General features: G+C 41.0%; 1 protein-coding gene across 2 annotated transcripts in view; it reads left to right on the top strand.

The window, feature by feature from the left end:
* The window catches only part of Adtrp (androgen dependent TFPI regulating protein), a 69,138-nt gene that overhangs the window by 11,516 nt on the left and 34,100 nt on the right, over positions 1-23,522 (top strand). For both annotated transcript variants that reach the window (XM_063259881.1, XM_063259882.1), the window contains one exon: positions 604-705. In XM_063259881.1, the coding sequence (XP_063115951.1) occupies positions 604-705 (102 nt within the window). The remainder of the gene's footprint in view (positions 1-603; positions 706-23,522) is intronic.

Below are 23,522 nucleotides of genomic sequence, written 5' to 3'. Positions count from 1 at the left end.
AGTTAAACTCCTAAACGTCTCAGACTGACACAATGCATCCATCGTTACCAGGACCGAACCCAGGACCTTCTCACTGAGCTGTATCCCCAGCCCTTTTTATTTTTTATTTTGAGACAGGGGCTTACTGTGCTGCTAAATTGCCCAGGCTGAGATTGAACTTGTCATCCTCTTCCCTCAGCCTCTTAGAGTGCCGGAATACAAGCATGTGCCACTGCACCAGGCTGCCACACCCATTTAAAGTGGGCAGTCAACTTGGAAGCCATTCCATGTGCCAAGTCTTGGTGTTCTTGGTAAAAGCTTAGAAGAGAAGTCACTGGTTACGATCCTGGACTAACTGTCCATGCTCCTGTTTCTCTGTACCTTCTCTCCCTAGCATGCTGAAAAATAACTGTTCCCCACCTCTCTGAGTGGTGTCCCCAGAGAGAGCAGCTAGAGCAACCATACAATAAACATTATCTCCCCTTTTACAGTCCCACAATGTGAATGTATCTAAGATATTAAAACAGGTATCTATTTTTAGTCTACTATGTTTCCTTGATTGTCTTAGGAGAATTCTTCTTGCAAACAAACTTAACAGCCCTGTTTTGGTCTTTTACTTTCCAGTTTGTGTTTCTGGCATTCTGGACCATATATCTCTATGATCGAGAGCTTATTTACCCCAAGACCCTGGATGGCATTTTTCCAGTGTGGGTGAATCACGCAATGGTGAGTGAAGGGGAAATTCAATGAATGCAGAGCGCCAAAGCCTTGGTATAGAGAACCTCAGCTTCCTGGCACCCCCAACATCCACTTCACTCCTGCCCAACTCTGCTTTAGGGCAGGAAATCAGCGGAAACCAGTACTGTACTGACGGAGTCTTCTGACAGCAGAGGGAGATGGGGTCCAGATAAGACTGTCACCTAGCTTAGGAAGTCAGTAAAAAGTCAGAAGGCCACGGAATTTTTGGGTGGCTTCAGTCCTGAAAGGGAAGCAATTGTCACAAATAACAAGTACGTAATGAAATTCCTTGGTAGGACCTGCGTAAAGCAAGCATTCTCAACAAGTTGAACTCCAGCAGGGCTCCTTAACTGTTGCTTCTTCAGGGCTGAGCATCACAGATGAGATGCTTATTTACCTAGTTCCATGAATATATTGCAATTTGGTTTTTATTTTTATTTATCCATGTGTTCTTGAGGGGGTAAATGCTGTGTTTCCTTGAAAATAAGACCTACCAGAAAAATAACCAACATTAGAAACTAAAGATCAAACATTCCAGCCCAATCAGACTCTCCTTGCCTTACTTGGTTTACAGCATAGCCAGTGAGCAAGAGAAGAGTGAGGTGTAATCTTCTGCAGGACACTGGCTGTCACCGCGGTAATGACCAGCTAGGGCTTATTTTCCATTTAGGTCTTATTTTCAGGGAAACACGGTAGCAAACAGCATCTGTTCAGGGATGTTCAGTCCGCTGGAACTGGCAGGGCAGTCGCACCGGCCCAGACACACAGGGTTGGAGCAGTGTGTCTCAATTCCCATTGGAGGACTGAGCCTGAATTTTAGAGGCTTTATGTGCCAAGAGATCATCCAAAATCCTAGGTCAGCTTCTCAATACTTACAACGGTGTTTCCTCATTAGTCTGAGGTTTATAAAGCAGAATCAATTCTGGGAAGCAAATGACTATTTAAAATTGGGGGAAATCACCCAGGCATAGCGTATCAAGGCTCTGAGTTCATTCATAGACTTTCTTCTGTCCCGAAACACTTCGGTAGAGTCTTAAAACTCTAATGATGACCAGGAAAAGCAACTCAATATACTAACACTGCTCCCTTCCTCTTTGTGTCCCAAGAAAAAAACTCTCAGAGGGGAAAAAAAACTACTTTCAGTTAAACATCTGTTCCAATTACTGACAAATGTATCACAGTTCTGATCCTATGTAGTATTCAGGACCAGACCGATGCATTAGATAAGCCTCACCTCTCAGAAGTCCCTCCTACCAGCCTCTTGTCTTCCTAACTCCCCAACATCCACAGGAATCTGAGACTCCCACCTGGGAAATATTTCTTGCTTTTTGGTAATGGTACAATATACCGCACAATGCCTGCTTTGCTGGCATGAGCTCCTTTAATTCATGCAAGCTTCTTTTGATAACTGTGATTCTCTTGATTTTAGAAAAGCTAGCTAAGACAGAGTGACTGACCCGCATGGGCCTCTTCCATCAAGGACAGGACAGCCAGGATAGTCACCCAAGGCTAATTATGCTCTTTGTCCCTTTTTGCTAAAATTTAATCCAGAAATTGTGAATCGATCTAGTTTACAATCAATCAGGCAATCAAAAGCATGTCACTTGATTAATTAATATAGAAGAGTGAGAATTTTCATTTTAAAAAGCCATTAAAGTCTCCATCAGTATGCTACGTCAAAATGCTGAGGAAGTGAAGTGATTTGCAACAACTGGCTAACCTAGATGTTATTAAAATAATAAACAAAGGCAGCATCACAAAAGTGCCTTTTATTTAGGCCCAGACGTGTTCAAACATCTTGCCAAGGGGATCTATTTTTCACACTGATGTATCATTGGATTTCTTCCAAATAGTTTTGGTGGCAATACCCAATATTTGTGACCTTGCTAAATAAACAGCCATATGGATTGCTGATCATTTTGAAGCAGAGAGCTGGATACCGTAGACCACATCCATGAGCTAATTAGCAAGACAGATATTGTACAATCGAGATCCTTAAGGCTTTTCATGCTGTTGCAGCCTGGGAGGGTCAGGTGCTGGTAATCCTGCCCATTGTCCTTCTGAGCAAGAGTACTTCAAATGCCTTAGAGGAAAAAGGCCAGAGTCAGTGGAGATGGGGTACTGATGACCAGGAGAAGACAGAGCCCGCTTTGGGTCAGACACAGATGCATCTGTTTCTTTTAACTTAATTGAAGAAACTCCCAACAGAGCCATCTTTCGGAAAATCTCAGTATTGGCAAAACCAGCGTGGGGAGTCCCTGATGCAGTCATCGCCAAACTTCTGCTTCTCTTCAGTATCTGCTCCAAAAAAGAGAATATATTCCACGCTACTGCTCATCCCTGTCTCACAGTCTCCTCGACCCTGGACATTTGCTGTCTTCACTGTTGAATCATCCAGGTCTATTGCCTGAGGAATGCTCTTTTCCATGCACCTACTAATACTATTATTGCAGAAGTGACTGCTCCTGCGAGTCCCCCGGACTCAAGTGCCCCCCAAAGGCTCGTGGATTAAAGTTTAGGGGGTGGTGAAATCTTCAAGAGGCGGGGCCTGCTGACAGGAAGTTGCGTCACTGAGGACATGCCCTTGGAAGGGAAAGGAGGGTCCCCAGGTCTCCTCTTCATCTATTTTTACTTCTGGGATATAAAGTGAGAGGTTTCACTCCTCTGCATATGCCTTGCCTTGCTATGCTGCCTTCCAATGAGCCCATCGGCAATGGGACCAGTCAGTCATGGACAGGAACTTACAAGGAGCAAAGTGTTTCCTCTGCATAAATTGATTATGCCAGGGATTGGTTATGGTAATGGAAAGCAGACAAGCACTCGGGGTCAGTGTCTTCACAATTCCCACATCTTACCAATGCCCTCCATGATGACCTGGGGCAGCGGACACCATGCAGGAAATTCCTCATGGGAGCCAGGGTGGTGGTGGACAGCCTGTGTGTGGGACCAGCCCTGCTGAGGAATGGAATGGCTCTGGTCCTACTCCTTTTTCTCCTTACAGGATCAGAAGGACTGCTGTCCTGAAAGGTCCTTTCACTTCACGACACTGTTTGTTATTCTGGTTTTAGCTTTGGAATATTTTCCCCGTTGCCACTTGTGTGACATCGTCCCCATTTTTATAAGTAGAAGTTGTCAAGTTCAGAAATATCATTCCCCGCTTTGCTCCAATGTGGTTCTAAAAGCTTCCTGATTAATCAGGTCTTTGGAATCCTCCTGGCCCAACCCTCCTAACTCATTGGAAACTCATCACTGCAGCAGGGCCACGTCTAAACTGTTGTCCCTAATGTTCATTTTCCTGCCCTTGCTATGTGTTCAGCCCAAGCAGTGACATCAGTGGGATATTTTCTCTACCTCGGACAGGCTGCCTGCTCCGGGAAGAAGAGCTTCCATTTGGCCTGGCTGCCTTAGTTAAAGTGGATCAACCCAACTATTTTGTAGCTAAGCAGTTCTCCAGTCTTCATAAAAAGAAGAGGAAGAATAGCAAAGTATTCCTCTAGGTTTTGCCAGGAAAACATTAACTCCTCAGGTCTTATCTAAATGCTTGCTAAAGATAGAACCAGAGCAGACAGATTTAAATAGCGGGAAGATGACTCTTAGTAAATGAGAAAACTATCAGATCCTAACCGGAGGGGAGCCAGGGAACTTATTTCTTTGGAAATCAACCTAAATTGTTCAGGTTGCCCCAAAGCAGCAGTGAAACAGATCAGAGCTCCTCCTTGAACTTCTCTGAGTTTAAAAATAAGTGCACAATTATTGCAAATGTGTGCTGAAACAAATTATAAAGTGTCAAGAACACTTAAGCATAAATTATTGTATCATGAAACTTAAGAACTTCCACCCAGGATTGATAGCTCTACACTGTGTCTGTGATCACAGTCTTAGAACTAAAAAAACCCCATTGATATTAAGGCATATTTCAGCACCATCAGCCACTAAGAGACAGGCAGGCTTCTCGTTGGCTCCTCACGTTGGAGGAAGCACCAAGTCCAGCTGTTTGATTACCAAATACGTTATAAGTTATTCACTTGAAAAATAATTATTAACCACCATTATCTGTGTGATAATGTATCAGTATTTGATAATGGTGTTAGCAGCTAGCAGTCTTGAGTGTGATTGGACTCATATAAACACACCACAAACCTGAATGGATAAAACAACAGTTAGCACTCCTGGTGACCTGCCAAGCTATAAGAACTTCCACCCAGGATCGATAGCCCTACACTGGGTAGGGCTTGATGATCTCTGTCATGAGATAAGCTGTCAAATGAAGGATAAATGATCAGGGTAGGAAGCTGTCTGTCTCTGTGTCCTGGCCTGGTTGTGACCTCCATGCCGGCCTTAGCTGGATGATCTGGACATCTTTGCGTACTCCCCCAGGGAATGCTGAGAAATTCTAGATGCTCAAGGAGGGAAACTCAGTCTTCTGGTTCCTGCCTCAGTCAGAGCAGGCGAGATGGGTCTATCACTGGAACTCAAATCCAGTCCTAGATTTTCCTCTTCCTTTCCTCGTTAAGTGTGGTGGGAGATTGTTGAACTACTGAGTAGAGATCAGGGAGTCTGGAGGAGACACGTTCTTTCTACAATATCACTGTTTTGTGCCTAGTGCTGCTTTTGTCTGTATGGGACGATGGGAGAACTATGAGATGTGTCTGTTAATCTTAGGAAGTTTAATATATCGATATTGTATGCCCAGTCTAATATTTATATACAGTGTAGCTGATGTGTATAAAAATAGGTTAGACTTTTGAAATTAATGTAAGAAAATGTTACAAAGTACTTACTGCGTGCATACTATACCTAAGCTGTCTTAGGAGAGACAAGAATATAGCAATAAGTAATATTAACGAAAAAAACTTATTCTTTGCAGTATACATATAACCTAGCAGATGAGATAAGCAAAAAAATGAACAATAAATGTATAATATAATGTCAGATAATGAAAGTACCGAAAATAAAAAGGAGGATAAGAGACAGAGTGGTATTTGTGGAAATGTGTGAGTACGTGTGCCTGTAATATGTAGACAAGAAGCAGATTTAAGAGGGTATAGAGCAATTAGAGGTGTGTGTCAGTCAGCTTCCTGGGCTGTGACAACATATCTTAAAAGTAGCCACCTTAAGAGAGAAAGGATCATGATTTCGGAGGTTTCAGTTCTTGGTTACATGTCTCCATTGTTTTGAGGCCTATAACAAGACAAAACATTATGATAGGCGAGCAAAGAAGAAAAACAGGAGCTGGAGTCCCATATTCTCTGCAGTGACAACCCCCCACCATGACCTAATTTCCATGTGCTAAGCCCCACTTCCTAACGTTTCCTACAACTCCCAACAACCCCATCAGCTGGGACCAAACCTGTACCACATGAGCCTTTAGGGGAACAGTTAGGATCAACCATAACAGGTGGTCAAGAAATACAATAAGCTGATATTTTTATAGCAATGAGGATAGAGTAAAGGAAGTAGCCATGCAAAGTTTTGACAGGAGAAGGACTCAAGTACAAAGACTTGAGAGGAGACGCTGGCATCATGGGGAAATAGGAAGAAAGTCATTGTGGTCAGTTCCAGCATGAGCGAGGAGAATGATAGTTCAGATTGTACTTCCCATGATCTGAAGGAGTTGAGATTTTATTCTGAGTGCAATGGGGAGTTAACATTTTGGGGAGACCTTCCCTGTTCCTCCCCAGTACACACATAATATATTTTTAATGCCATATGGGAAAAAAGCAAATAAGATTTAGCCTAAGATGCAAGGAAAGGATATGAATAGAGATTCTAGGGTAGTATGAGGATTATGGTTGAAGAAATCAGTCTGCTGTTGGGCACTTAGTGAGGTGCCTATTAGATCATGAAGCCAGGATGTGGCAAAGGGCATGACATGTTGCAGCCTGAACATTTCTTGGGAAGGTTTCTGGGCTGGTGATATAAATTTAGTTGCCTTTCTTATGAAGACTGTTTTCAAAATTAAATTGAGTAAAGTTATCTGATATCAGATATTGTTAGACATGATATCCCAGGACTAAGTTTTAGAATATTGCAACCTTCCATGGTTGGGAAAAAAGGAGGAATTAACAAAGGCAAAGGAAGTGTCACTAAGCTAGGAGGAAACCTAAAACAGTTTGGTCCCTAGAAGTCAAAGCATAAGAATGTTTCAGGAAAGAGGAAGTATTTCTTGTCCAAGTCTGCTCAGAGGTTAAGGATGATGTCAGTGCAAGAGGACACAAGACAGACCTCTCCATTAGACTCAGACACAACAACAGGCTTCCAAGGTACGTTGGAGGTAGGTAGAAGCTTGGTTATTTCCTGTACTAGTTTCTTGTTGCTGCAGCAAATTAATGCAATTTTAGTTGCTGAAAACATTAGATATCTCTTCTGCTATCGTTCAGAAGGTCAGATGTTTAAATTGAGTATTATGGGATAAAACCCAGGTATTGGTGAATCCCCCAGAGGAGAGCCTGTTTCCTTACCTTTGCATTCATAGTTTGCCTCCTTTTCTTCGACTCAAAGCTCCCTCTTCTTTCTTTGGAGAATATCACCCCAATCTCTACATCTCCTGGAACTCTGGTTCTGCCTTTATGATGACACTGGGTCCACCTGACTATTCCAGGATTATTTCTCCTTCCCAAGTTTATTTAGTTCAGTTTCGGAGGCTGAAAATCCAACATAAGCGCTGCTGTGGTGAGGGCCCGATGGTGGGTGGTGGGAATGTGTGTGGGAGGAATAGATCACATGGCCAGACAGGAAACCAGAAAGCCAGTAGGCGGGTACAGACTGTTGTAACCTCTTTCTCTCAAGAGAAGGCCCTTAACTGCTTCTGAGGGTACCGCAGTGATATAAGACCTCCTCCTCTGGGCACCATCTTTTCAAGCTCTAATCGCCTCCCAGCATCACTACATTCAAGATCAATCCAACATGTGAACCCTTGAGGAACACACTCAAACCGAATTCAAGCCATAGCAATCTGCACAGTCCCTTTGCCATGAGAGGCCTCATAGACACACTTTGGGAATCAGAATGTTGATACTTTGGGGGGCCAGGATCCAGCCTACCTACTTCATGTGATAACTAGGTCCCTTCATTTTACTTCCCCTATTTTGAAAAACTTGTCCACACACTATACACAATAAGGGTTCCATTTGTTCTATTGTAGTGGTAAATGATTTAAACTCATTATAATGACCTGTGTTCTAAATTCTTTTTTAAAAAGTTGCACAATGCCGATCAATAGAAAAGTAACAGTTCATGAGATTTGAGAATGACTGTCTGATACAGATGAGAATTGTGGTAATGGAAGAAAAGAGAGCTAAGAATGGCTGGCGTGGGAAGCAGATAAACTAAATTTAGAAGGATACTGATAAGTAGCAATAAGTAGGATATTGATAAAGATGAGACCACACTGACAAATACTGAAAATTTCAGCTCCTACTTTAGCTTCTACATTTCTTTCTATTTCTTTCCCCTGCCCCATTCCCTCAAAGAGAATCTCTGGCTGATTGTCAGCTTCCTAAAGGACCCTGCAAAGAGATGATGTGGCATCTCAGTGGCAAACAGGAGGCCTCCCTTTGCCAGTGTCAGATGGCACAAATCACTCTGCCAGCACCATCTTGCTACCAGTGCTGCTCACCAGTACCGTCCAAAAGAACACTGGTCTGAATCTTTTTCATCTGTGACACTGGCCTGGATATGAGCAAGAGAAGGTGGTCGGGAAGGAAGCATGAGAATGAAGGGTTTGGCCCAAGACCCAGCACAGCCCACCCTCCAAAGAGCATGGGAGACCAACATATGGGTAGATTTTGATCAGACGTTACTATTCATAAGCAGAATAAAAATCCCCCTCGCTTCCCAGTGCTCCTGCCATCTACCCTGAAGTTTCATGTGGGTTTTAAAAACCACTTTCTTTAGAGACTGTGGGGGGAATTTAGTGCTATGGGCTTTATGGAGCTATACATACAAGGTTTTTATTTTAAAGAATGTTACTGTTGTTCCATAAAGAAGAGATTGATCCAATGGCCAATATTCACTAATATTTATAAAGTGCTGGGTACAAGCCAGTCACTGTGTTGGGTAGCATGATAAAAGACAAGATTGCCATTGTGAAAAGAGTAAAAAAAAAAAAATTCAAGGAACAAACCACAAGGTGCCACCAACAAGAACAGGACATGGCCCAGTAAATGGTATGAGTATTTGTTTCATTTTGGTTTGATTGATGAAACTAGAGTTTGAACACAGGGCTTTTGCTCTGAGCTATATCCCCAAGTCCTTTTCCATTTTGTGAGACAGGATCTTGCTGGGTTGCAGGTTGCCAAGCTGAACTCAAACTTGTGACCCTCTTTCCAGAGTGCTGGCATTACAGGTTGGAACTGCCTTGCCTGGCTGAACATAGTGTTAAGAGGGAAAAATCACTTTCTCCTGTGAGGGCTGGCAAAGGATGATCAATGAAGTGGAGATCTGAACTAGATTCAAAAGGTAGATGGATAAGACAGGAAGTGATGTCTAATAGAGGCAAGCTGAAGGCACCATAAGCAGAACAGTAAATTAGTTTGCTAGGGCTGGCTTAGCAACATGTGCTTCTACCCTATGACATAAATCAGTGGAAAAGTATTCTCTCGCAGTTCTGGAGACTCGAAGTCTGAATTCCAAGTTTTACAGAACTGTGCTGTCTCCGGAGGTCATGGGGAGAATCTGTCCCATGATTTCCTCTTAGTGTTGCTCACATTTCTTGGCTCTGGTCTCTGCCTCTGTCATCGCATAGCGTTTTCTTGCTAGTTGTGTGTTTCTCTTTACATCATCTTTCATGTGTGTTTGTGCATCCATATCTCCTCTTCTGTTTCATAAGCACACCAATCAAATCAGTTTCCAGACTCTCCTTCCATCTTAGTCCAGTGGGACCTTGTCTGAATTACATCTGCATTATCTCTAAATCAGGTAGCATTCTGAAGTTCCAGGGAGAGCCTGAAGTCTGAAGGGGAACTCCAAACAGATTAGCAAGAGCAGAAGTATCAGAGAGAGAAAAAGCAGGAGATAAGTGTGGAGAGATGGATGGGGTCAAACGATAAGGAGCATGAGTGGTAAGAACTTAGATTCTTATTCATCGGTAAAGATTGACAGAAAGTTTTGGATTTGAAGTTGCTCTTTCCTTAATGTATTATTAGACTGGAGCAGTGATGGCAGACCTACGACATGTGTGTTCATTGTTTTTCTTTTAAGGAAAAAGATGTTAATGTAGAGTTGTTTTTTTGTAAACCAAGACCTCAGTATCCACGTTTAATCGCAGTGTTGGCACTTCATGATAAATAAGTGGATTTGGGGTTACAGTTTTGGTACTTGGTCTCTAAAAGGTTTACCATCACTGGACTAGAGAAGAAAAAATGGGTAGCGGGAGGGTTTAGGAGATGATGGTACCCAAATGTGGAGAGCTGGGGTTAGAAACACTTGCCAGACCAAGTGGGAAAAATCGGATTCTACATTTATTTTTTATGGCAGTGGTGGAAAAACTTAATACATTTGTTTTCCTCTAAGTCCTGTTTTCCAGGCAAAAGGACAAGAGTATAAAAATCTATTTCCAACACATGCTTAAAACACTCACATTGATTCCCGTTTTCAGTGAAAGTGGTATTTGCAGATTGTTGCCATTCTGTGTGGGTAGTGACCTCAGTTAGTGGTGATTGCCATCAAAGAGCACCCATTCATCTCCCCTGTTGCTTCCTGGAGACATCAGCATAGGCCTAGATCAATCATAGTGCTAAAAATACTTTGTCTCTACAAACTGATCATCTGGATGAAGAAAGTAAAGCTCAAAGAGTTTATTCAACTTGACCAAGACCATAGAACTGGCAGTGCTACACCTGGACCGTGATCCTAACCCATAAACAATTTGCTCTAATTTTCAGATACTTTGCACATCCTTAACAGGAGGCAGGGCCAGAAAGAGTTTTTTCTTGCATGATATTTATATAAACACAAGTATAGCATCTACTATCATTTTCCTTTATTTCTTAGTTCACTTTTAATTGTAACTTTTTATTGTGAGATAATTGTAGATATGTATATAGGTATAAGAAATAATACTGATTCTCTGTGCCCTTTGCCTATATCTCCCCATCAATGTTTTTTCCTGGGAAGGGCATTGGTTTTTGAACTCAGAGCCTTTGCACTGGATTATATTCTTAGCCTTTTAAAAAATTATTTCTGATTTTTAGAGAGTCTTCTAAGTGGCAGAACTTGAAGTCTTCTGCCACAGCTTCCCAGAATGTTATGATTACAGGCATGTACTACCGTGCCTGGCTCCCACGTATCTCTAATATTATGCTTCCCAAAGGGCTTGTGAAATACCTCTGAGTCACAATCTTAAAAACAGTCATTTCATATCAAGTCACTGAGCTGTTGAGTCTAATTTGTTGTATTATTAACTACCCTGGTTATTTCCTATTGTAGGTCAGCATATTCATACATTTCTGTTGCTATAACAAAATACCTGAGCCAAGGCAGTATACAAACTTAGGAGGTATTTTGCTCACTGTTCTGGAGGCAAAAAAAAAAAAAAGCCCCAAATCAGGTGGCTATTCCTGGTGGGGGCCTCATGCTGTGACATCCATGTGGGTGGCACTGCACGGCAGGACCAAGTGTGAGAATGGTGACCAACATGTGTAGAAGAGAGAGGACCAAGAGGACCAGTCACCTTATACCAGTCAGCTCTGTAAAGAGCTAATCCATTCCTAGGAGAACTAATCCAGTTGCTTGAGAAAGATATTAGTCTCTTAAAAGCCTTGTGACCCAGAATGGCTTCATTGGCAACCAGAATTCAACACAAGTTTCAGTGGGGAAAAAAACCGTAATAACCAGGTGTCCATTAGAAAGAGAAAACATGACTGTTGGCTCTGACCACAAAACACTCTTGGGAAATAACTTCCCATGTGACTGTAGGAGGAGGGTTTGAACTAAGTCATTAAATGGAAGCTTCCATGGCTCACTGTGGGGCGGACCCGTTTCTGGGCATTGCTGAATATGTACGAAAGCTTCTAAACAGAATGAAAACAGTATTGTGCTCCACATCTGCTACTTCCTTGTATATTACTCGATCACTAGTGTTACTTCTGGGTAGTCAGTCCTATTTTAAACACTCTTAAGTCACTCTCCTCCTTTTTTTGCCTACTCACTTCTTGGTCTCAGGTAGGCTAGACTCCCTCCCGCATATTTACCTGGGAAGTGCTGAGAAGCTAAATGATACATAAAAGTCTTCATGAAATTGGAAGCTAAAGCGAGATTAGGCAGTCAGGTTCCCTGAACAACAGCAGTAAAACCATCTTTCAGGAAGTCTTAAGGCAAACAGAAAAGATGCTAATAAGGAACTGCCAGAGGATTACCAGGTCACTTGAGGTTTTCTATAACTAGAATCAACAAGCAGTCACTGTGCTTGCTTTCTTCTGCTCTGAAGAGCAGGAATCAGGATGTCATAAGTGTACCTTTCTGTTTCCCCTTTAAACCCAACTCAAAGAGTTTCTAATGTGTGCCGAAGACTCCCCTGCTTTCTAAATTCCATTGGGCAGTGATTCTTTGTTTATCAATGGGCTGCTTTTAAACTCAAGAATACCAGTAAAGATATATCTGAATTTCTAAACCAAGGTCAAAGACTTTCAAAAGTGTTCAAAAAATGTTTATGTCTTCTGAGAATCTTCTAGGGATTTAAGTAACTGAATTCACATAGGGACCTTGAGAGATTGCTGGTGGGTCCTCCCCTCTCCTGTGTGAATCAACTGATCCTCACCTCCATGGCAACTGTGTGTAATACCCCAATGGGAAGATGACTTTCTTTGTGCTGGTGAATAACAAAAAAGAAGCTCATCTCTGAAGCTCCCCAACCTCTGTGAAATACCAAGGGACAAAAATAATCTAAGTAGGTAGGAAAGAGCTCAAGTCTCCTAGTTGCAAGACAGAAGTGAGAATGCCCAAGAGCAACTGGCCAGTGGTTGGGGAGAATTCTCTGCCAGATTTGCATGGACATGCACCCCTTTCCTGGTTAGACAGCCAGCTCAGAAAAGCCCCCCATGGCACTTCTGCTGGGTTAATCACCCCACAGGGAGATGCTCTGACAGTGGTGGAGACCCACCCTTTCCATGACCAAGGAGATGCTGACAGGTCCTCACCCCACCCCTGCATCTCTTGTCCTGTCTGCCCAACTTGCAGCCACCTGTGCCCAGCTGGGAATTCAAATATGTCCAACTGCTCACTCTCCCTCCTACTTCGGGGCCTCTGGATTACCAACCACTAGAATCATTCTGCCAGGCATTATCTAGTAGTCTTCCTGATGGTATAATTATGTTTGTCCTCATATGAGAACCCCTCACATGCACTCTTAGCTGTTAGATGCTTCATGTCTCGAGGTTCTGAGTACTTAGCTTCTCTTTCAATCATCTCTCCTAGTCTCTGAGCTCAATTCACTTACCCACAATGTTCCTGCTTCACCGCCTCTATCCCAAATCCCACCAACTCTTTCAACCTACTCCCAACTTTACTAGCTCCACTGCTATGGTTTGAATGTGGACCCCAAAGTTCATTGTTGCAAATGATGCCCAATGCAGTAGTATCGAGGGGTGAGACCTTTAAGAGGTGATTAGATGGTCAAGACCCCACTCTTAGTAATGGGATAAATAGACTTAATCACAGCGTAATTGAATGACTCTGGGATAGTTCCTGATAAAGGGATGAACACATCTCTCCAAGTCTTTCTCCCTCTCTTGTCTCTCTCTTCATCCTTTTTTCTCTACTTGTGGTTTCCTTCTTCCCTTGCTTTTCCATCTTCTGTGATGGGATCATATAGTAAGAAGACCTTCACCAGATGTAGACTCTTCAGTCTTGACTTTCCCATCCTCAGAACTATAAGAAATATGTTTTCCTTCTGTGTAAGTTACAGTCTGTAGTATTCTGTTATAATAACACAAAGTACACTCAAACACCCAGCTTCATCCCTTTCCACCATCTTCATGCACTTGCTGGATTAACTCATTTCCTCTAAAACATTTTTGCTATAATAGAACTAAAGAGGAGAGTGAAATGGAGATGAGAAAGTGCTCTTTCTCTAGAAAGCTTAGGTGTGTTAAACTATGAGAGAGGCAGAGGTATTTGCCAGAGTCTGTGCAAATGCGAGTTAAATCTCTGCTCAAATTTGGGATTCTGTTCTAAATGTTCAGTGATTCTTTACTGAGTACCATTTTTGTTCTTGTAATTCTTTAACAAAATCCCTCCAGCTGCCATTAGAGAGTATCTTCATCAACACAAAACTCTCTGCTAAGTATGTTGGTGACCACTCCCTCTATCCACTCAAAGAATTATGATGGTATTAAAAGGCAATGAAAGCCCAGTGATCACGGGACAACCAAGAGAGGGGGAATGGCCACTGCATGCAAGTGCCACTCTTGCTGTTGTCATGGGACACAGATGCTGGCAGATACCCAGATGATGAGATTTACTTTTTTTCACCATTTCTTGTTCAACAATACTCTTTTGTAGCAATGACTGGCAGAGATATTAAAATACTTAACCTATCAAGTAGGATTTAATAAAAGCCTTTTGTCTCCAATTGGCACAGGGAGTCTAGTTTAAGACTTTTATATGGGAACATTTTAATTAATATGCATACTTTCACTGACATATTTTAAAATAAGACTTCACTAACCTACTGTCAGAGTCAGTGGCATTAAAATATCATTGTGATCACAGTAGTTGTAAGCTTGGCAAAAGAAAAAAGAGTGCTTAAGAAATACTTATTAGATGGGATTTGACAACTAGGATATGGAGCTGCTTGTCCAATGGAAGGATACTTAGTTTCAGTGATCTATTTTTGAGGTTGTGAATTTTAGAACATTGCAGACAACACCATTATCTCTAGATATGAGTCAGGAGGAAGTGAATCATTTGTTCAGTGAAATTATACATTTGTGAATGTTCCTTCACCTTTGTGACTTGTCTACCTGGGTTAACTAGGGTAACTACTGGGAATAGAGAACAGTTAGGGTGAGTGGAAGCAAAATTTCTTAGCTCTATGTCCAAGTTGCAAAAATGAACAATCTCAAATATTTTTTACAAGTTTATCTTTGATTTCATAAAAAAGAATTTGCTTGCACAGCATAAAAGTGATTCGGGTTGCATTTCTGCCATTGTTTGGCTCTTATCGTTTTGGAAAAGTTAATAAACCTCTCTGGGTTTTATTCTTTAGAAAAGGGAATGAATATTTATTATCCTTAAGCCTCCACATTGTTATTTAGAGCAAATAAGATAATATAGGCAACACACAGGGCTACCAGTGAAATGTAATAGCCTATGCCAAATCAATGTCAACTTGAAATCAGTTTTCGCCTCTTCTCTCTCTTCCTCTGCATTGTGGGAAGATCCCAAGCAAGAGAAGCTTGGGCATAAGAAAAGGCATTCTTATGATATATTATTATTATTATTATTATTATTATTATTATCTGGTTGCCATGAAAAGTATATATGTAAAAAAAAAGTGTAGACCTGACGTTAGCAGAGGTTTCTAGTGGAACACCTGGGAACCACACACTTCATGTAACAAAGAGCTGAGATCAAAGGCAGCAGTTCATAACACTTTGACATTCATTGACAATGTCTTCTGGTGAGCTCCTAGGAATCAGCCTTTTCTAACTAAATATTCACTGATTTTCATGGCCTTATATTTCTATCAGCTGCCTCTAAACCTTTCCTCCTAGGAATCTCTGGCTGGACTCCTTCTGAATAAACTCTCTTCATGCATGGTAACCAAATCCATGCTTGCTTCTGAATCATGTCCACAACCATTAACATGAGGAGAAAGTTAACTATTTTCAATAGAAACACAGTCTTGAGTGATTTCCATTTCTGGCCATATAGTAGAACAGTCACCTGAAATATAATTTTCCATTACAAAGAAAAAGGAACCTGCAGTGTTAACAAAACATTAATTTAAAAACATACTTTGTGTAAAGATAAGAATGCAGAGTCTCAAAATCTAAAATGAAACAGAAGGGGCAGTAACAAAAGAATGATGTAAAGGCAGTATTTCAAGAGATAATCATTGATTATTTTCCATAATTTATGAAAAATAAATCTGCAGTGTTATAGTTTGTGTACAGATGTCCCCTGAAAGCCTGAAAGCCTCATGCATCTAGAGTTTTCTAGGATTTGTGATTGCTTTATTGTCTAGTGCTGGGATCATGGGTGTGAGCATTGCGCTGCCCTGGGGCTCTTAGCCTGCATACAATATAAGGGAGGGAAAGAGGTGTGCTCTCTTTCTCTTTCTATCTCCTCCCCTTTTGCTCTTGTTGCTTTCTCTTTCTTCTGCCACTGTGAACTGTTGCCCCTCTGCCAAACCACCCTGCCTTGGAGCCAGCTGATATCAACTGAAACCTCTACAAACCATGGTTTAAATAAACATTTCTTTCCTTAATTTTGGGCATCAGGTGTTTTCTCTCAGCAATGAGAGAAAAGTAACTAAGACAGAATTTGGTACCAGGAGTGGGGCCATTGCTGTGACTATATACTGTGTGGTTCAAAGACTTTGCAAATGACTTGTGGAAAAAGTTTGGAAAGTTTCAGAGATGTTACCTGAAAGAGGATAGCTGGAGTGCTTTTGGCTGTTCTGTATGGGAGATTCTGGTTCAGAGTTCAGAAGACCAGAAGACTGACAGAAATCCACCTGGTAAAGGTCAGACTCCAGGAGTTTCTGCTGGAAAAAAGAAGGACTGAGCTAGTTGTTGGGCTCCAAACAATGTGTGTTATGGCTTGACAAAAAGTTTGTCTGCATTTTGCCATGTACAATGATTTTTTGCCTGAGACTACAATTAAGGGCAGCAGACTAATCTAGCAGAAGAAACTGCAAGGCAGTTGAATGTTGAGGTGGTGGCATAACTATTTTGTTGGGATTTTTCCAGATTTATATTGAAAATCAAAGGCAAAGATCCCAGCAAGATGATTTAAAATATTGCAATTTTGGCTAGAAAAAAAAAGTTCTTAGTTACTGAGAAAGAACAGAAGAATATAAAAGATGGCTTGAAGGTATCACAAGAAGCAACAAGTCTTTGGCCTTTGCAGCCTCAAAACTGCAAAAGTGAAAGATGTTGCTTTGAGGAGAAAGTCACAAAGCACAGTGTTCCAGAATAGTGGCAGCTGCACCAGATTCCAGAAGCATAAAGAATTTGCTTCTCAGAATCAGGTTCAGAGTGCTTAGCAATCCAGGCACTCAACCCCTATAAGACAAGAGAGAAGAAAGCCTGGCTAGCACTCCAACTGGCAGCGGACCTTGGCATCATCACAGGCTCTAATTTTAGATGCAAGCAGAATGCAGGAGTTCTGAGGTTTAAAAGGCTTCCACTCAGATTTCAGAAGAAAGCCTGAGAAGGCAGTGTGTGAATCTGTGAAGGTAAAGCCAAAGGTGTGGTGGAGACCCAGAATTTTGGAGAATCCAGAAATGTGGATCATCTGAGGAAACCTGCAAGGATGGAACAAAGTGGGTCCAAGAGAGAAGCCATGGGAGCTACAAGCACCAACAGTGCCTTAGGGGTGAAGCCACCCAAGCCCTTTGGAGCTCATAACTTACTACAGATTGCCTTAGATGCTGCATATGGAACTATATGACTTAATATACTCTCTCCTGGAGTTTGGACCTGTTTTGGTCCCATTCCCTTTTTGTAACTTTTGGAATGGAAATGTCAATCATGTGCCATTGAATATTGGAAGTGTTTTACTTTCTTTTCATTTGTACAGGGGTTCACAGCTAAGAATTTGCCTTATATCTCACACAAGACTTGGACTTTTCAGCAATGATGAAATTGTTAGGACTTTGGCAACTCTTAGAGTTGTACTAAAATGTCTTTTACATAAAGAGATGTACATGAGTCTTTGGAAGGTCATGAATGGATTGTTACACTTTGTGTCTGGATGGTTTGTGTCTGGAATGCTAGAGTTTGTGATTGATTCATTGTCTAGTACTGGGATTACGGGCATGAGTGCTTCACCTGCCCTGGGTCTAGTAGTCAACATATAATATAAGAGAGGGAAAGAGATTTGCTTTCTCTCTCCTCCCCTTTGGCTCTTGTTGCTTCCTCTGTCTTCTACCACCTTGAACTGTTGCCCCTCTTCCACACAACCCTGCCTTGGAGCCAGTCGATATGGATTGAAGCCTATACAAACTGTGAGCTAAATAAATCTTTCTTTCCTTTACTTTAAGCATGAGGTATTTTGTCTCAGCAATAAGAAAAAAAGTAACTAAGACACACAGATTAAAGATATAAAAAAATAAGTCCCCACAGGATTAAGGGAAGACCAAAAACTACTCTCATCTAACCATTTGTGTGGTACTGCAGACACATTTGACAGAAAAGAGATGTTGAATACAGTCATATTAATATGACCTATTTCTTAGAAAACTATCATTCCACTTCTACCTTCCACAAGTACTGATTCTGCAGACTCAAACATAGACAGAAAGTATTTGGGAAAAAAGATACATCTGTACTGAATGAGTACAGACTTTTCCCTTGTTGTGATTCCCTATGCAGTAAAATATAGTGCAATACAATACTTACTTACATAGTATTTATATTGCATTAAGCATAATAAGTAATCTAGAGATTATTTTAAGTAGATTGGATGATGTACATAGATTCTGTATTAACAATATAGTGTTTTTTATAAAGCATTTGAGCATCCCTAGAGTTTGGTATCTTAGCGGATCCTGGGACCAATCTCCTTTGCACACCAAGGGATGATTATACTGTTAGACTTGTGACTGAGTTCTCAACAACCACAAAGCAGATAAGATGTGAAATAATTGCTCCAAGGTGTAAAAAACAACAACAAAAATCTGTCAACCTATTTACTCACTGAAAGTGTCTCCTAAAACAGGGACACAAAAAAGACACTAAAATAATTTTACCACCATAGACTTTCCATAAAAGCAGTTCTATAGAGTTCACTTCAGAAAGAAGAAACATGAATTCAGAAGAGAGATCAGAGACCTCCAGAGCATAAGCAACTTGTCCAGTTGTAAAATTAAAATGAACTGAAATACTGGACAAGAAACAAATTGGGAGGAGGTGACTGGAATTAAGGGATTTGCAGGCCCCTTTGGATTCCTTGTGGGCCTAGAGATAAAGATGTGTGCTAGCCATTACCAGGTTACATGACATGGTATATATCTAATATAATCACAGCCATAACAAAAATGGAATATATGACTTCTGCATCAGTAGAAGGAAAAATCAAAAGGATAAAAATAATGAGAATCATGGTCCGAGATTACCCTGATGACAGCAGGGTACAGCAAAGAGAAGTGGCACAAGGTGGATTAGAACCAACTAATGTGGAAGTGGCCCCTGGTGAAAATTATGTTTTGCACAGACTTGCATACATCTTGCACTGAAGTCTCAGCTGCTGTTGAAGGTATAGATCTTACGCCACACAATTAACTTCTAATTCAGCTATTCCAGTCAGTACTGTTGTCAGACCTGGGGCAGAGGGACAACACGGACAGACTGAGTACATTTGAAAGGAAAAATGCAAAGTTTCTCAAATATTCATTCTAAGCAAAGAAAGAACTAAAGAGTAAGTAATCTGTTTTTTCAATCCTTTATTAGAGCCAGGAGCACCACTAGCTAAGGCTTATTTTCACAGGCTGCTATTTAATAATAGCAGTTGTGATTATAGTATACATTTGGTGAATGGAGTGATCTCCTTCTGATCTTGACAGCTGCCCTAGAGGGAGAGACCCTGAGGGTTTCTGGCAACAAAGACAAAGCTCATGATCATAACAAGATCACTGGAGGTGATCAAATTGTCTGATTTCCATGCTGGGAAATGTAATAGCTAGCTATAAATTTGAATTTTTTCCCATTTTGTTGGGTGGAGTTTGTTTAGTTAATATGTTATTAAAGTTTCAGGGTTTGTTTGTAATATCCCCAGGAAATAGTTGACTGATTTAGTATACTGGGAGGTATGTATACAAACCTACAGAACCACCTGGGCCTTTTCATGAGTGGCAGGCTAGAATACAAGTCCCATTTATTCACTGGGATTCTCACGTTGGGAGACTTTGCAGAAAGTAACTCTCAGGTCTCCCCTTCCCAAGCCTGGGTTGCTGCCAGATGCCTGGATGTGAAGCTCCTGCCTCCACCCCCAAACCACTACATAATTATAAATTAGATTGGGCCATCTTGCCCCTTTAGCTTACAACCATTCTGGGAACAGGACAATAACCTGCTGCTTGGTCACTTTTCTGAGTCTCCTTCTATAGAGTTCAGTGTTTGGAACTGACCTGTCATGAGAAGATGAAAGATGTGGACAGAACAGCACTTCCTCCCACCCCCTGAAGCTGAGGTGAACCTCGCAACATCACTTCGTTTTTCTGAGCCCTGCTCTTATCCTCACAGGAATTCTCACATGCTGAGAGCAGGCTGAGCTAATTAGGAGTTTCCTTCAGAACAGTGTCATTTCAGCAGCCCAGGCAAGCAGCAAGGTGTTGTCTCAGGATGGACAGGGCCTGTCAACCTGGCCCAAGGCCCGCGCATGTGGTCTGTTGTTCTGCTTTCCCTAACTGTCTCCACATTGACAAATTCCTGGTCCCTGTTTTATCCCCAGCTTACTCACCTCTCTGGAGCATCAGACACAGTAGGCATGTGCCTCCTTGAATGTCCTTGGCTCCTTTGGCCCACGCTTCCCTTGGTTTTTTTCCTGTCTTTCTCTGCCTGTATCCTCTGTCTGCTCTCCAGATGATGGTTTTATTCGGGGCCTTCTCCTTGCCATGATCTTTTCTCCAGAGCTCACACCCATTCATTCTCATGGCCCGTTCTCTGCATATGTCACCGTGCAGCTAAGACCTTCTTTGAGTTATAGGGTTGCATCTCTACCTGCCTTCCTAGCCTTGCTGTTACAGATGCATCTGCAGACATCACCAATATTTCTGGGTTGACATGTCCAGGACATACTATACTCTCACTGCCAAACCTAGCTTGGGCTTTTCCACCTCAGATAATGAAACCATTTTCTTCCCAATTGCTCAAGACAGAAACTGGCCTTGACCGTGTCATTTCCCTCCATGTCACCACCCTCATGGTGCAGCCCTTCAGTAATCCCAGAATCAGTTGGGGGCCTCACATTGACCTCTCACCCAAAACACACAACATCTGCAATCTGGTCTTCCTGCTTCCATTCTTGACCTTTTTCAGCGAACAGTAAAATGTACTGGAAAATATTCCCCTTCCTAATTCTCATCAGTGGATTCCCATTTCCCTTATAATAAAGCCTGAATTCCCTGTGGCCAACTAGAACTGGCCTGCCTGGTTTATCAAACTTAATGCTAGACCTAGACTAAAACTCTCTCATCTTGGTATTTTGTGTCCCATCTGCTCCTGGCTCTCCTCTTTTCCTGTGAACCTATGGGGAGTTCTTGACTACCAGAACCTTTGCCCATGGTGTCTTTCTTGCCTGGAATGTTTCCCATTTGTTCTTTCATGATTCTTTCTCTTCTTCTCTTTTTAAGAGAATAAAACCAAACGAAATAAAACAATAAAGCCAATCAAAACAAAACTGAAATTCCTGTGACCTGAAACACCGTTTCTAAGATGATAGCGTGTAATCTATTAACTGGTGATAGCTTACTGTTTTTTTTTTTTTGTAGTTCTGAATTACTTGTACCCTTACACTGTTTTGTTTTGTTCTGATTTTTTTCTCTTTTTCCTTTTAAATAAATTTAAAAAAAAACCAGTGAAATTGATACAGGACTTCAAAACAAGATAATAGGAAATCAACAATGGCTACCATAATGCTTCTTTTTATCTTCAAAATAGCTTCTCATACCATCAGACCTAAATAAATAAAACAAAACAGAAGAAAATCAGTGAAAACAAAACCTGATACAGGACTTTAAAACAAGATAATAAGAAATCAACAATGCCTACCATAATATATTTCGTTATATTCAAAATAGCTGCCCATTTTACCAGATAAAATCAAAGAAAATAAAACCAAACAACATAACCAATCAACATAAAACCAATCAAACTAAAATAATGAAAATGATACAGGACTTTAAAACAAAACAATGGGGAATTAACAATGGTGATCACCTTCCCATTTTAGACATTTACTCCCCTTTCACTTTCACAAAATCTGTTGTATTATATCTCATGAGCTCCTTCAGTTTTTTATTCTATAGAGGTAATATGATGCTCATGTATGTGAGTCCAGACCATTTCACTCAAGAGCATAATCACAAGTTGCATCCATTTACCCGTGAAAGCCTCATGATTATTTCTCCTTATAGCAAGTAGCTTTCTACTATATAAAAATACACTAGAAATTCATGACCACCATTCTGTGGTTGATGGGCAAGCTATTCCTGCTATTTTATGGTTCTTTGTCTCATGGAGCACTGTTTTCTCTCCTTTGACTTTCAGTTTATGAATTTCCCTTGGAGTTAATGTGTTCCTTATATACTGCATACTGATGGATATTCTTTCATGATCCACTCTTCCTGTGTTTCTTTTTATTGGTGAATTGAGGCCATCTATAATAATGGTTATGGCCAATATGCACTGGTTCAGCTCTGCCATGCTTTTCTCCCTGCTGCTTGCTCCCTGCTTTTCTCCTCCATTCAATTGTCTGCCCTTCTCAATCATCCCACTCTGCTGCTATTCTTAGGACTGTGGTTATTTTTATCTATCTCTAGAATATCCTGTAGTACTCTTTGTAGGGTTGGTTTGGTGGTCATGAGTTCCTTCAGTTGTCCTTTGTCCTGGAAATATCTTACTTCTTCATTAATTTTGAAACATAGTTTTGCAGGGTACATGAGTCTGGGTTGGAAGTTGTTTTCTTTCAGGACTTGAAATGCTTCATTCCAAATTCTTCTTGATTTGATGGTTTGAGCCAAGAAGTCTGATGTGATTCTGATGGATTTTCCTTTACAGGTGATCTGTTTCTTTTCTCTAACAGCCTTTAATAGTCCATTCTTGTGCTGATTTCTAGGATCTTTATTATTATATGTCTGGGTGTAGATTTATTTTAGTTATGGCTAGTTAAAAGTCCTATAAGCCTCATTTATCCATATGTCAGGTCCTTTTCCCATGTGTGGGAAGTTCTCTGCTGTTACTTCTATAAATAATCTCTTTATGTCATTTATGTTGACTCCTGCCTTTACATTGACACCTAGCACTCTTAAATTATTTTTCTTTGTGTTATCTCGTAGTGGTCAAACTGTTATTTCCTGGTTCTTTGTTATTTTTAAGAGATCTTCCCTTTCATAATCACTAGCTGCCATCTTGTCTTCAATGTCTGAAAGTCTATCTTCAGCTTATTTCAAGTGGTTTTGCCAGCTTTCGTGGATTTTTTAACTTCCTGGATATCTCTTTGAGTCTGTTTCATGCCTTTCAATCTTTTCTATATTGTTTATTCAAGGTTTCCCTCATCCTCTTTTTTTTTAATCTATGCTTCCTATGCTTCTTTTTAAAAAATTTATGTCTTCTTTAGATATGCTCAGCAACCTTTTTATTATGTTTGTCTTTGCTTCTATACATGAGGTATTATTTGTGATCTGACTTCTTTTATAGCCTCATGAAGTAGTTTCTTTACTTTAGTCACCATCACCCCAGAAATTTCAGGTGTGCAACTTCCACTTTCTTTGATGCCCATGTCTCCTGGACTTGTTCTGTTTGGCCTGGAGGTCAGAGATTGCCTTTTGCTCTTTTATCTTGGCATTTGCCTGGGTTCCTCTGGACAAGTACGTTATGGAGTCCCAGGTGCATCCCACATTGGCTACCTGTCCACAGTGG

The sequence above is a fragment of the Cavia porcellus genome, unplaced genomic scaffold (genome assembly GCF_034190915.1).
Source record: "Cavia porcellus strain 051 isolate PalLab524CR breed Dunkin Hartley unplaced genomic scaffold, mCavPor4.1 scaffold_13, whole genome shotgun sequence".
NCBI classification, from domain to species: domain Eukaryota; kingdom Metazoa; phylum Chordata; class Mammalia; order Rodentia; family Caviidae; genus Cavia; species Cavia porcellus.
This window is presented reverse-complemented; position numbering and strand designations above follow the sequence as displayed.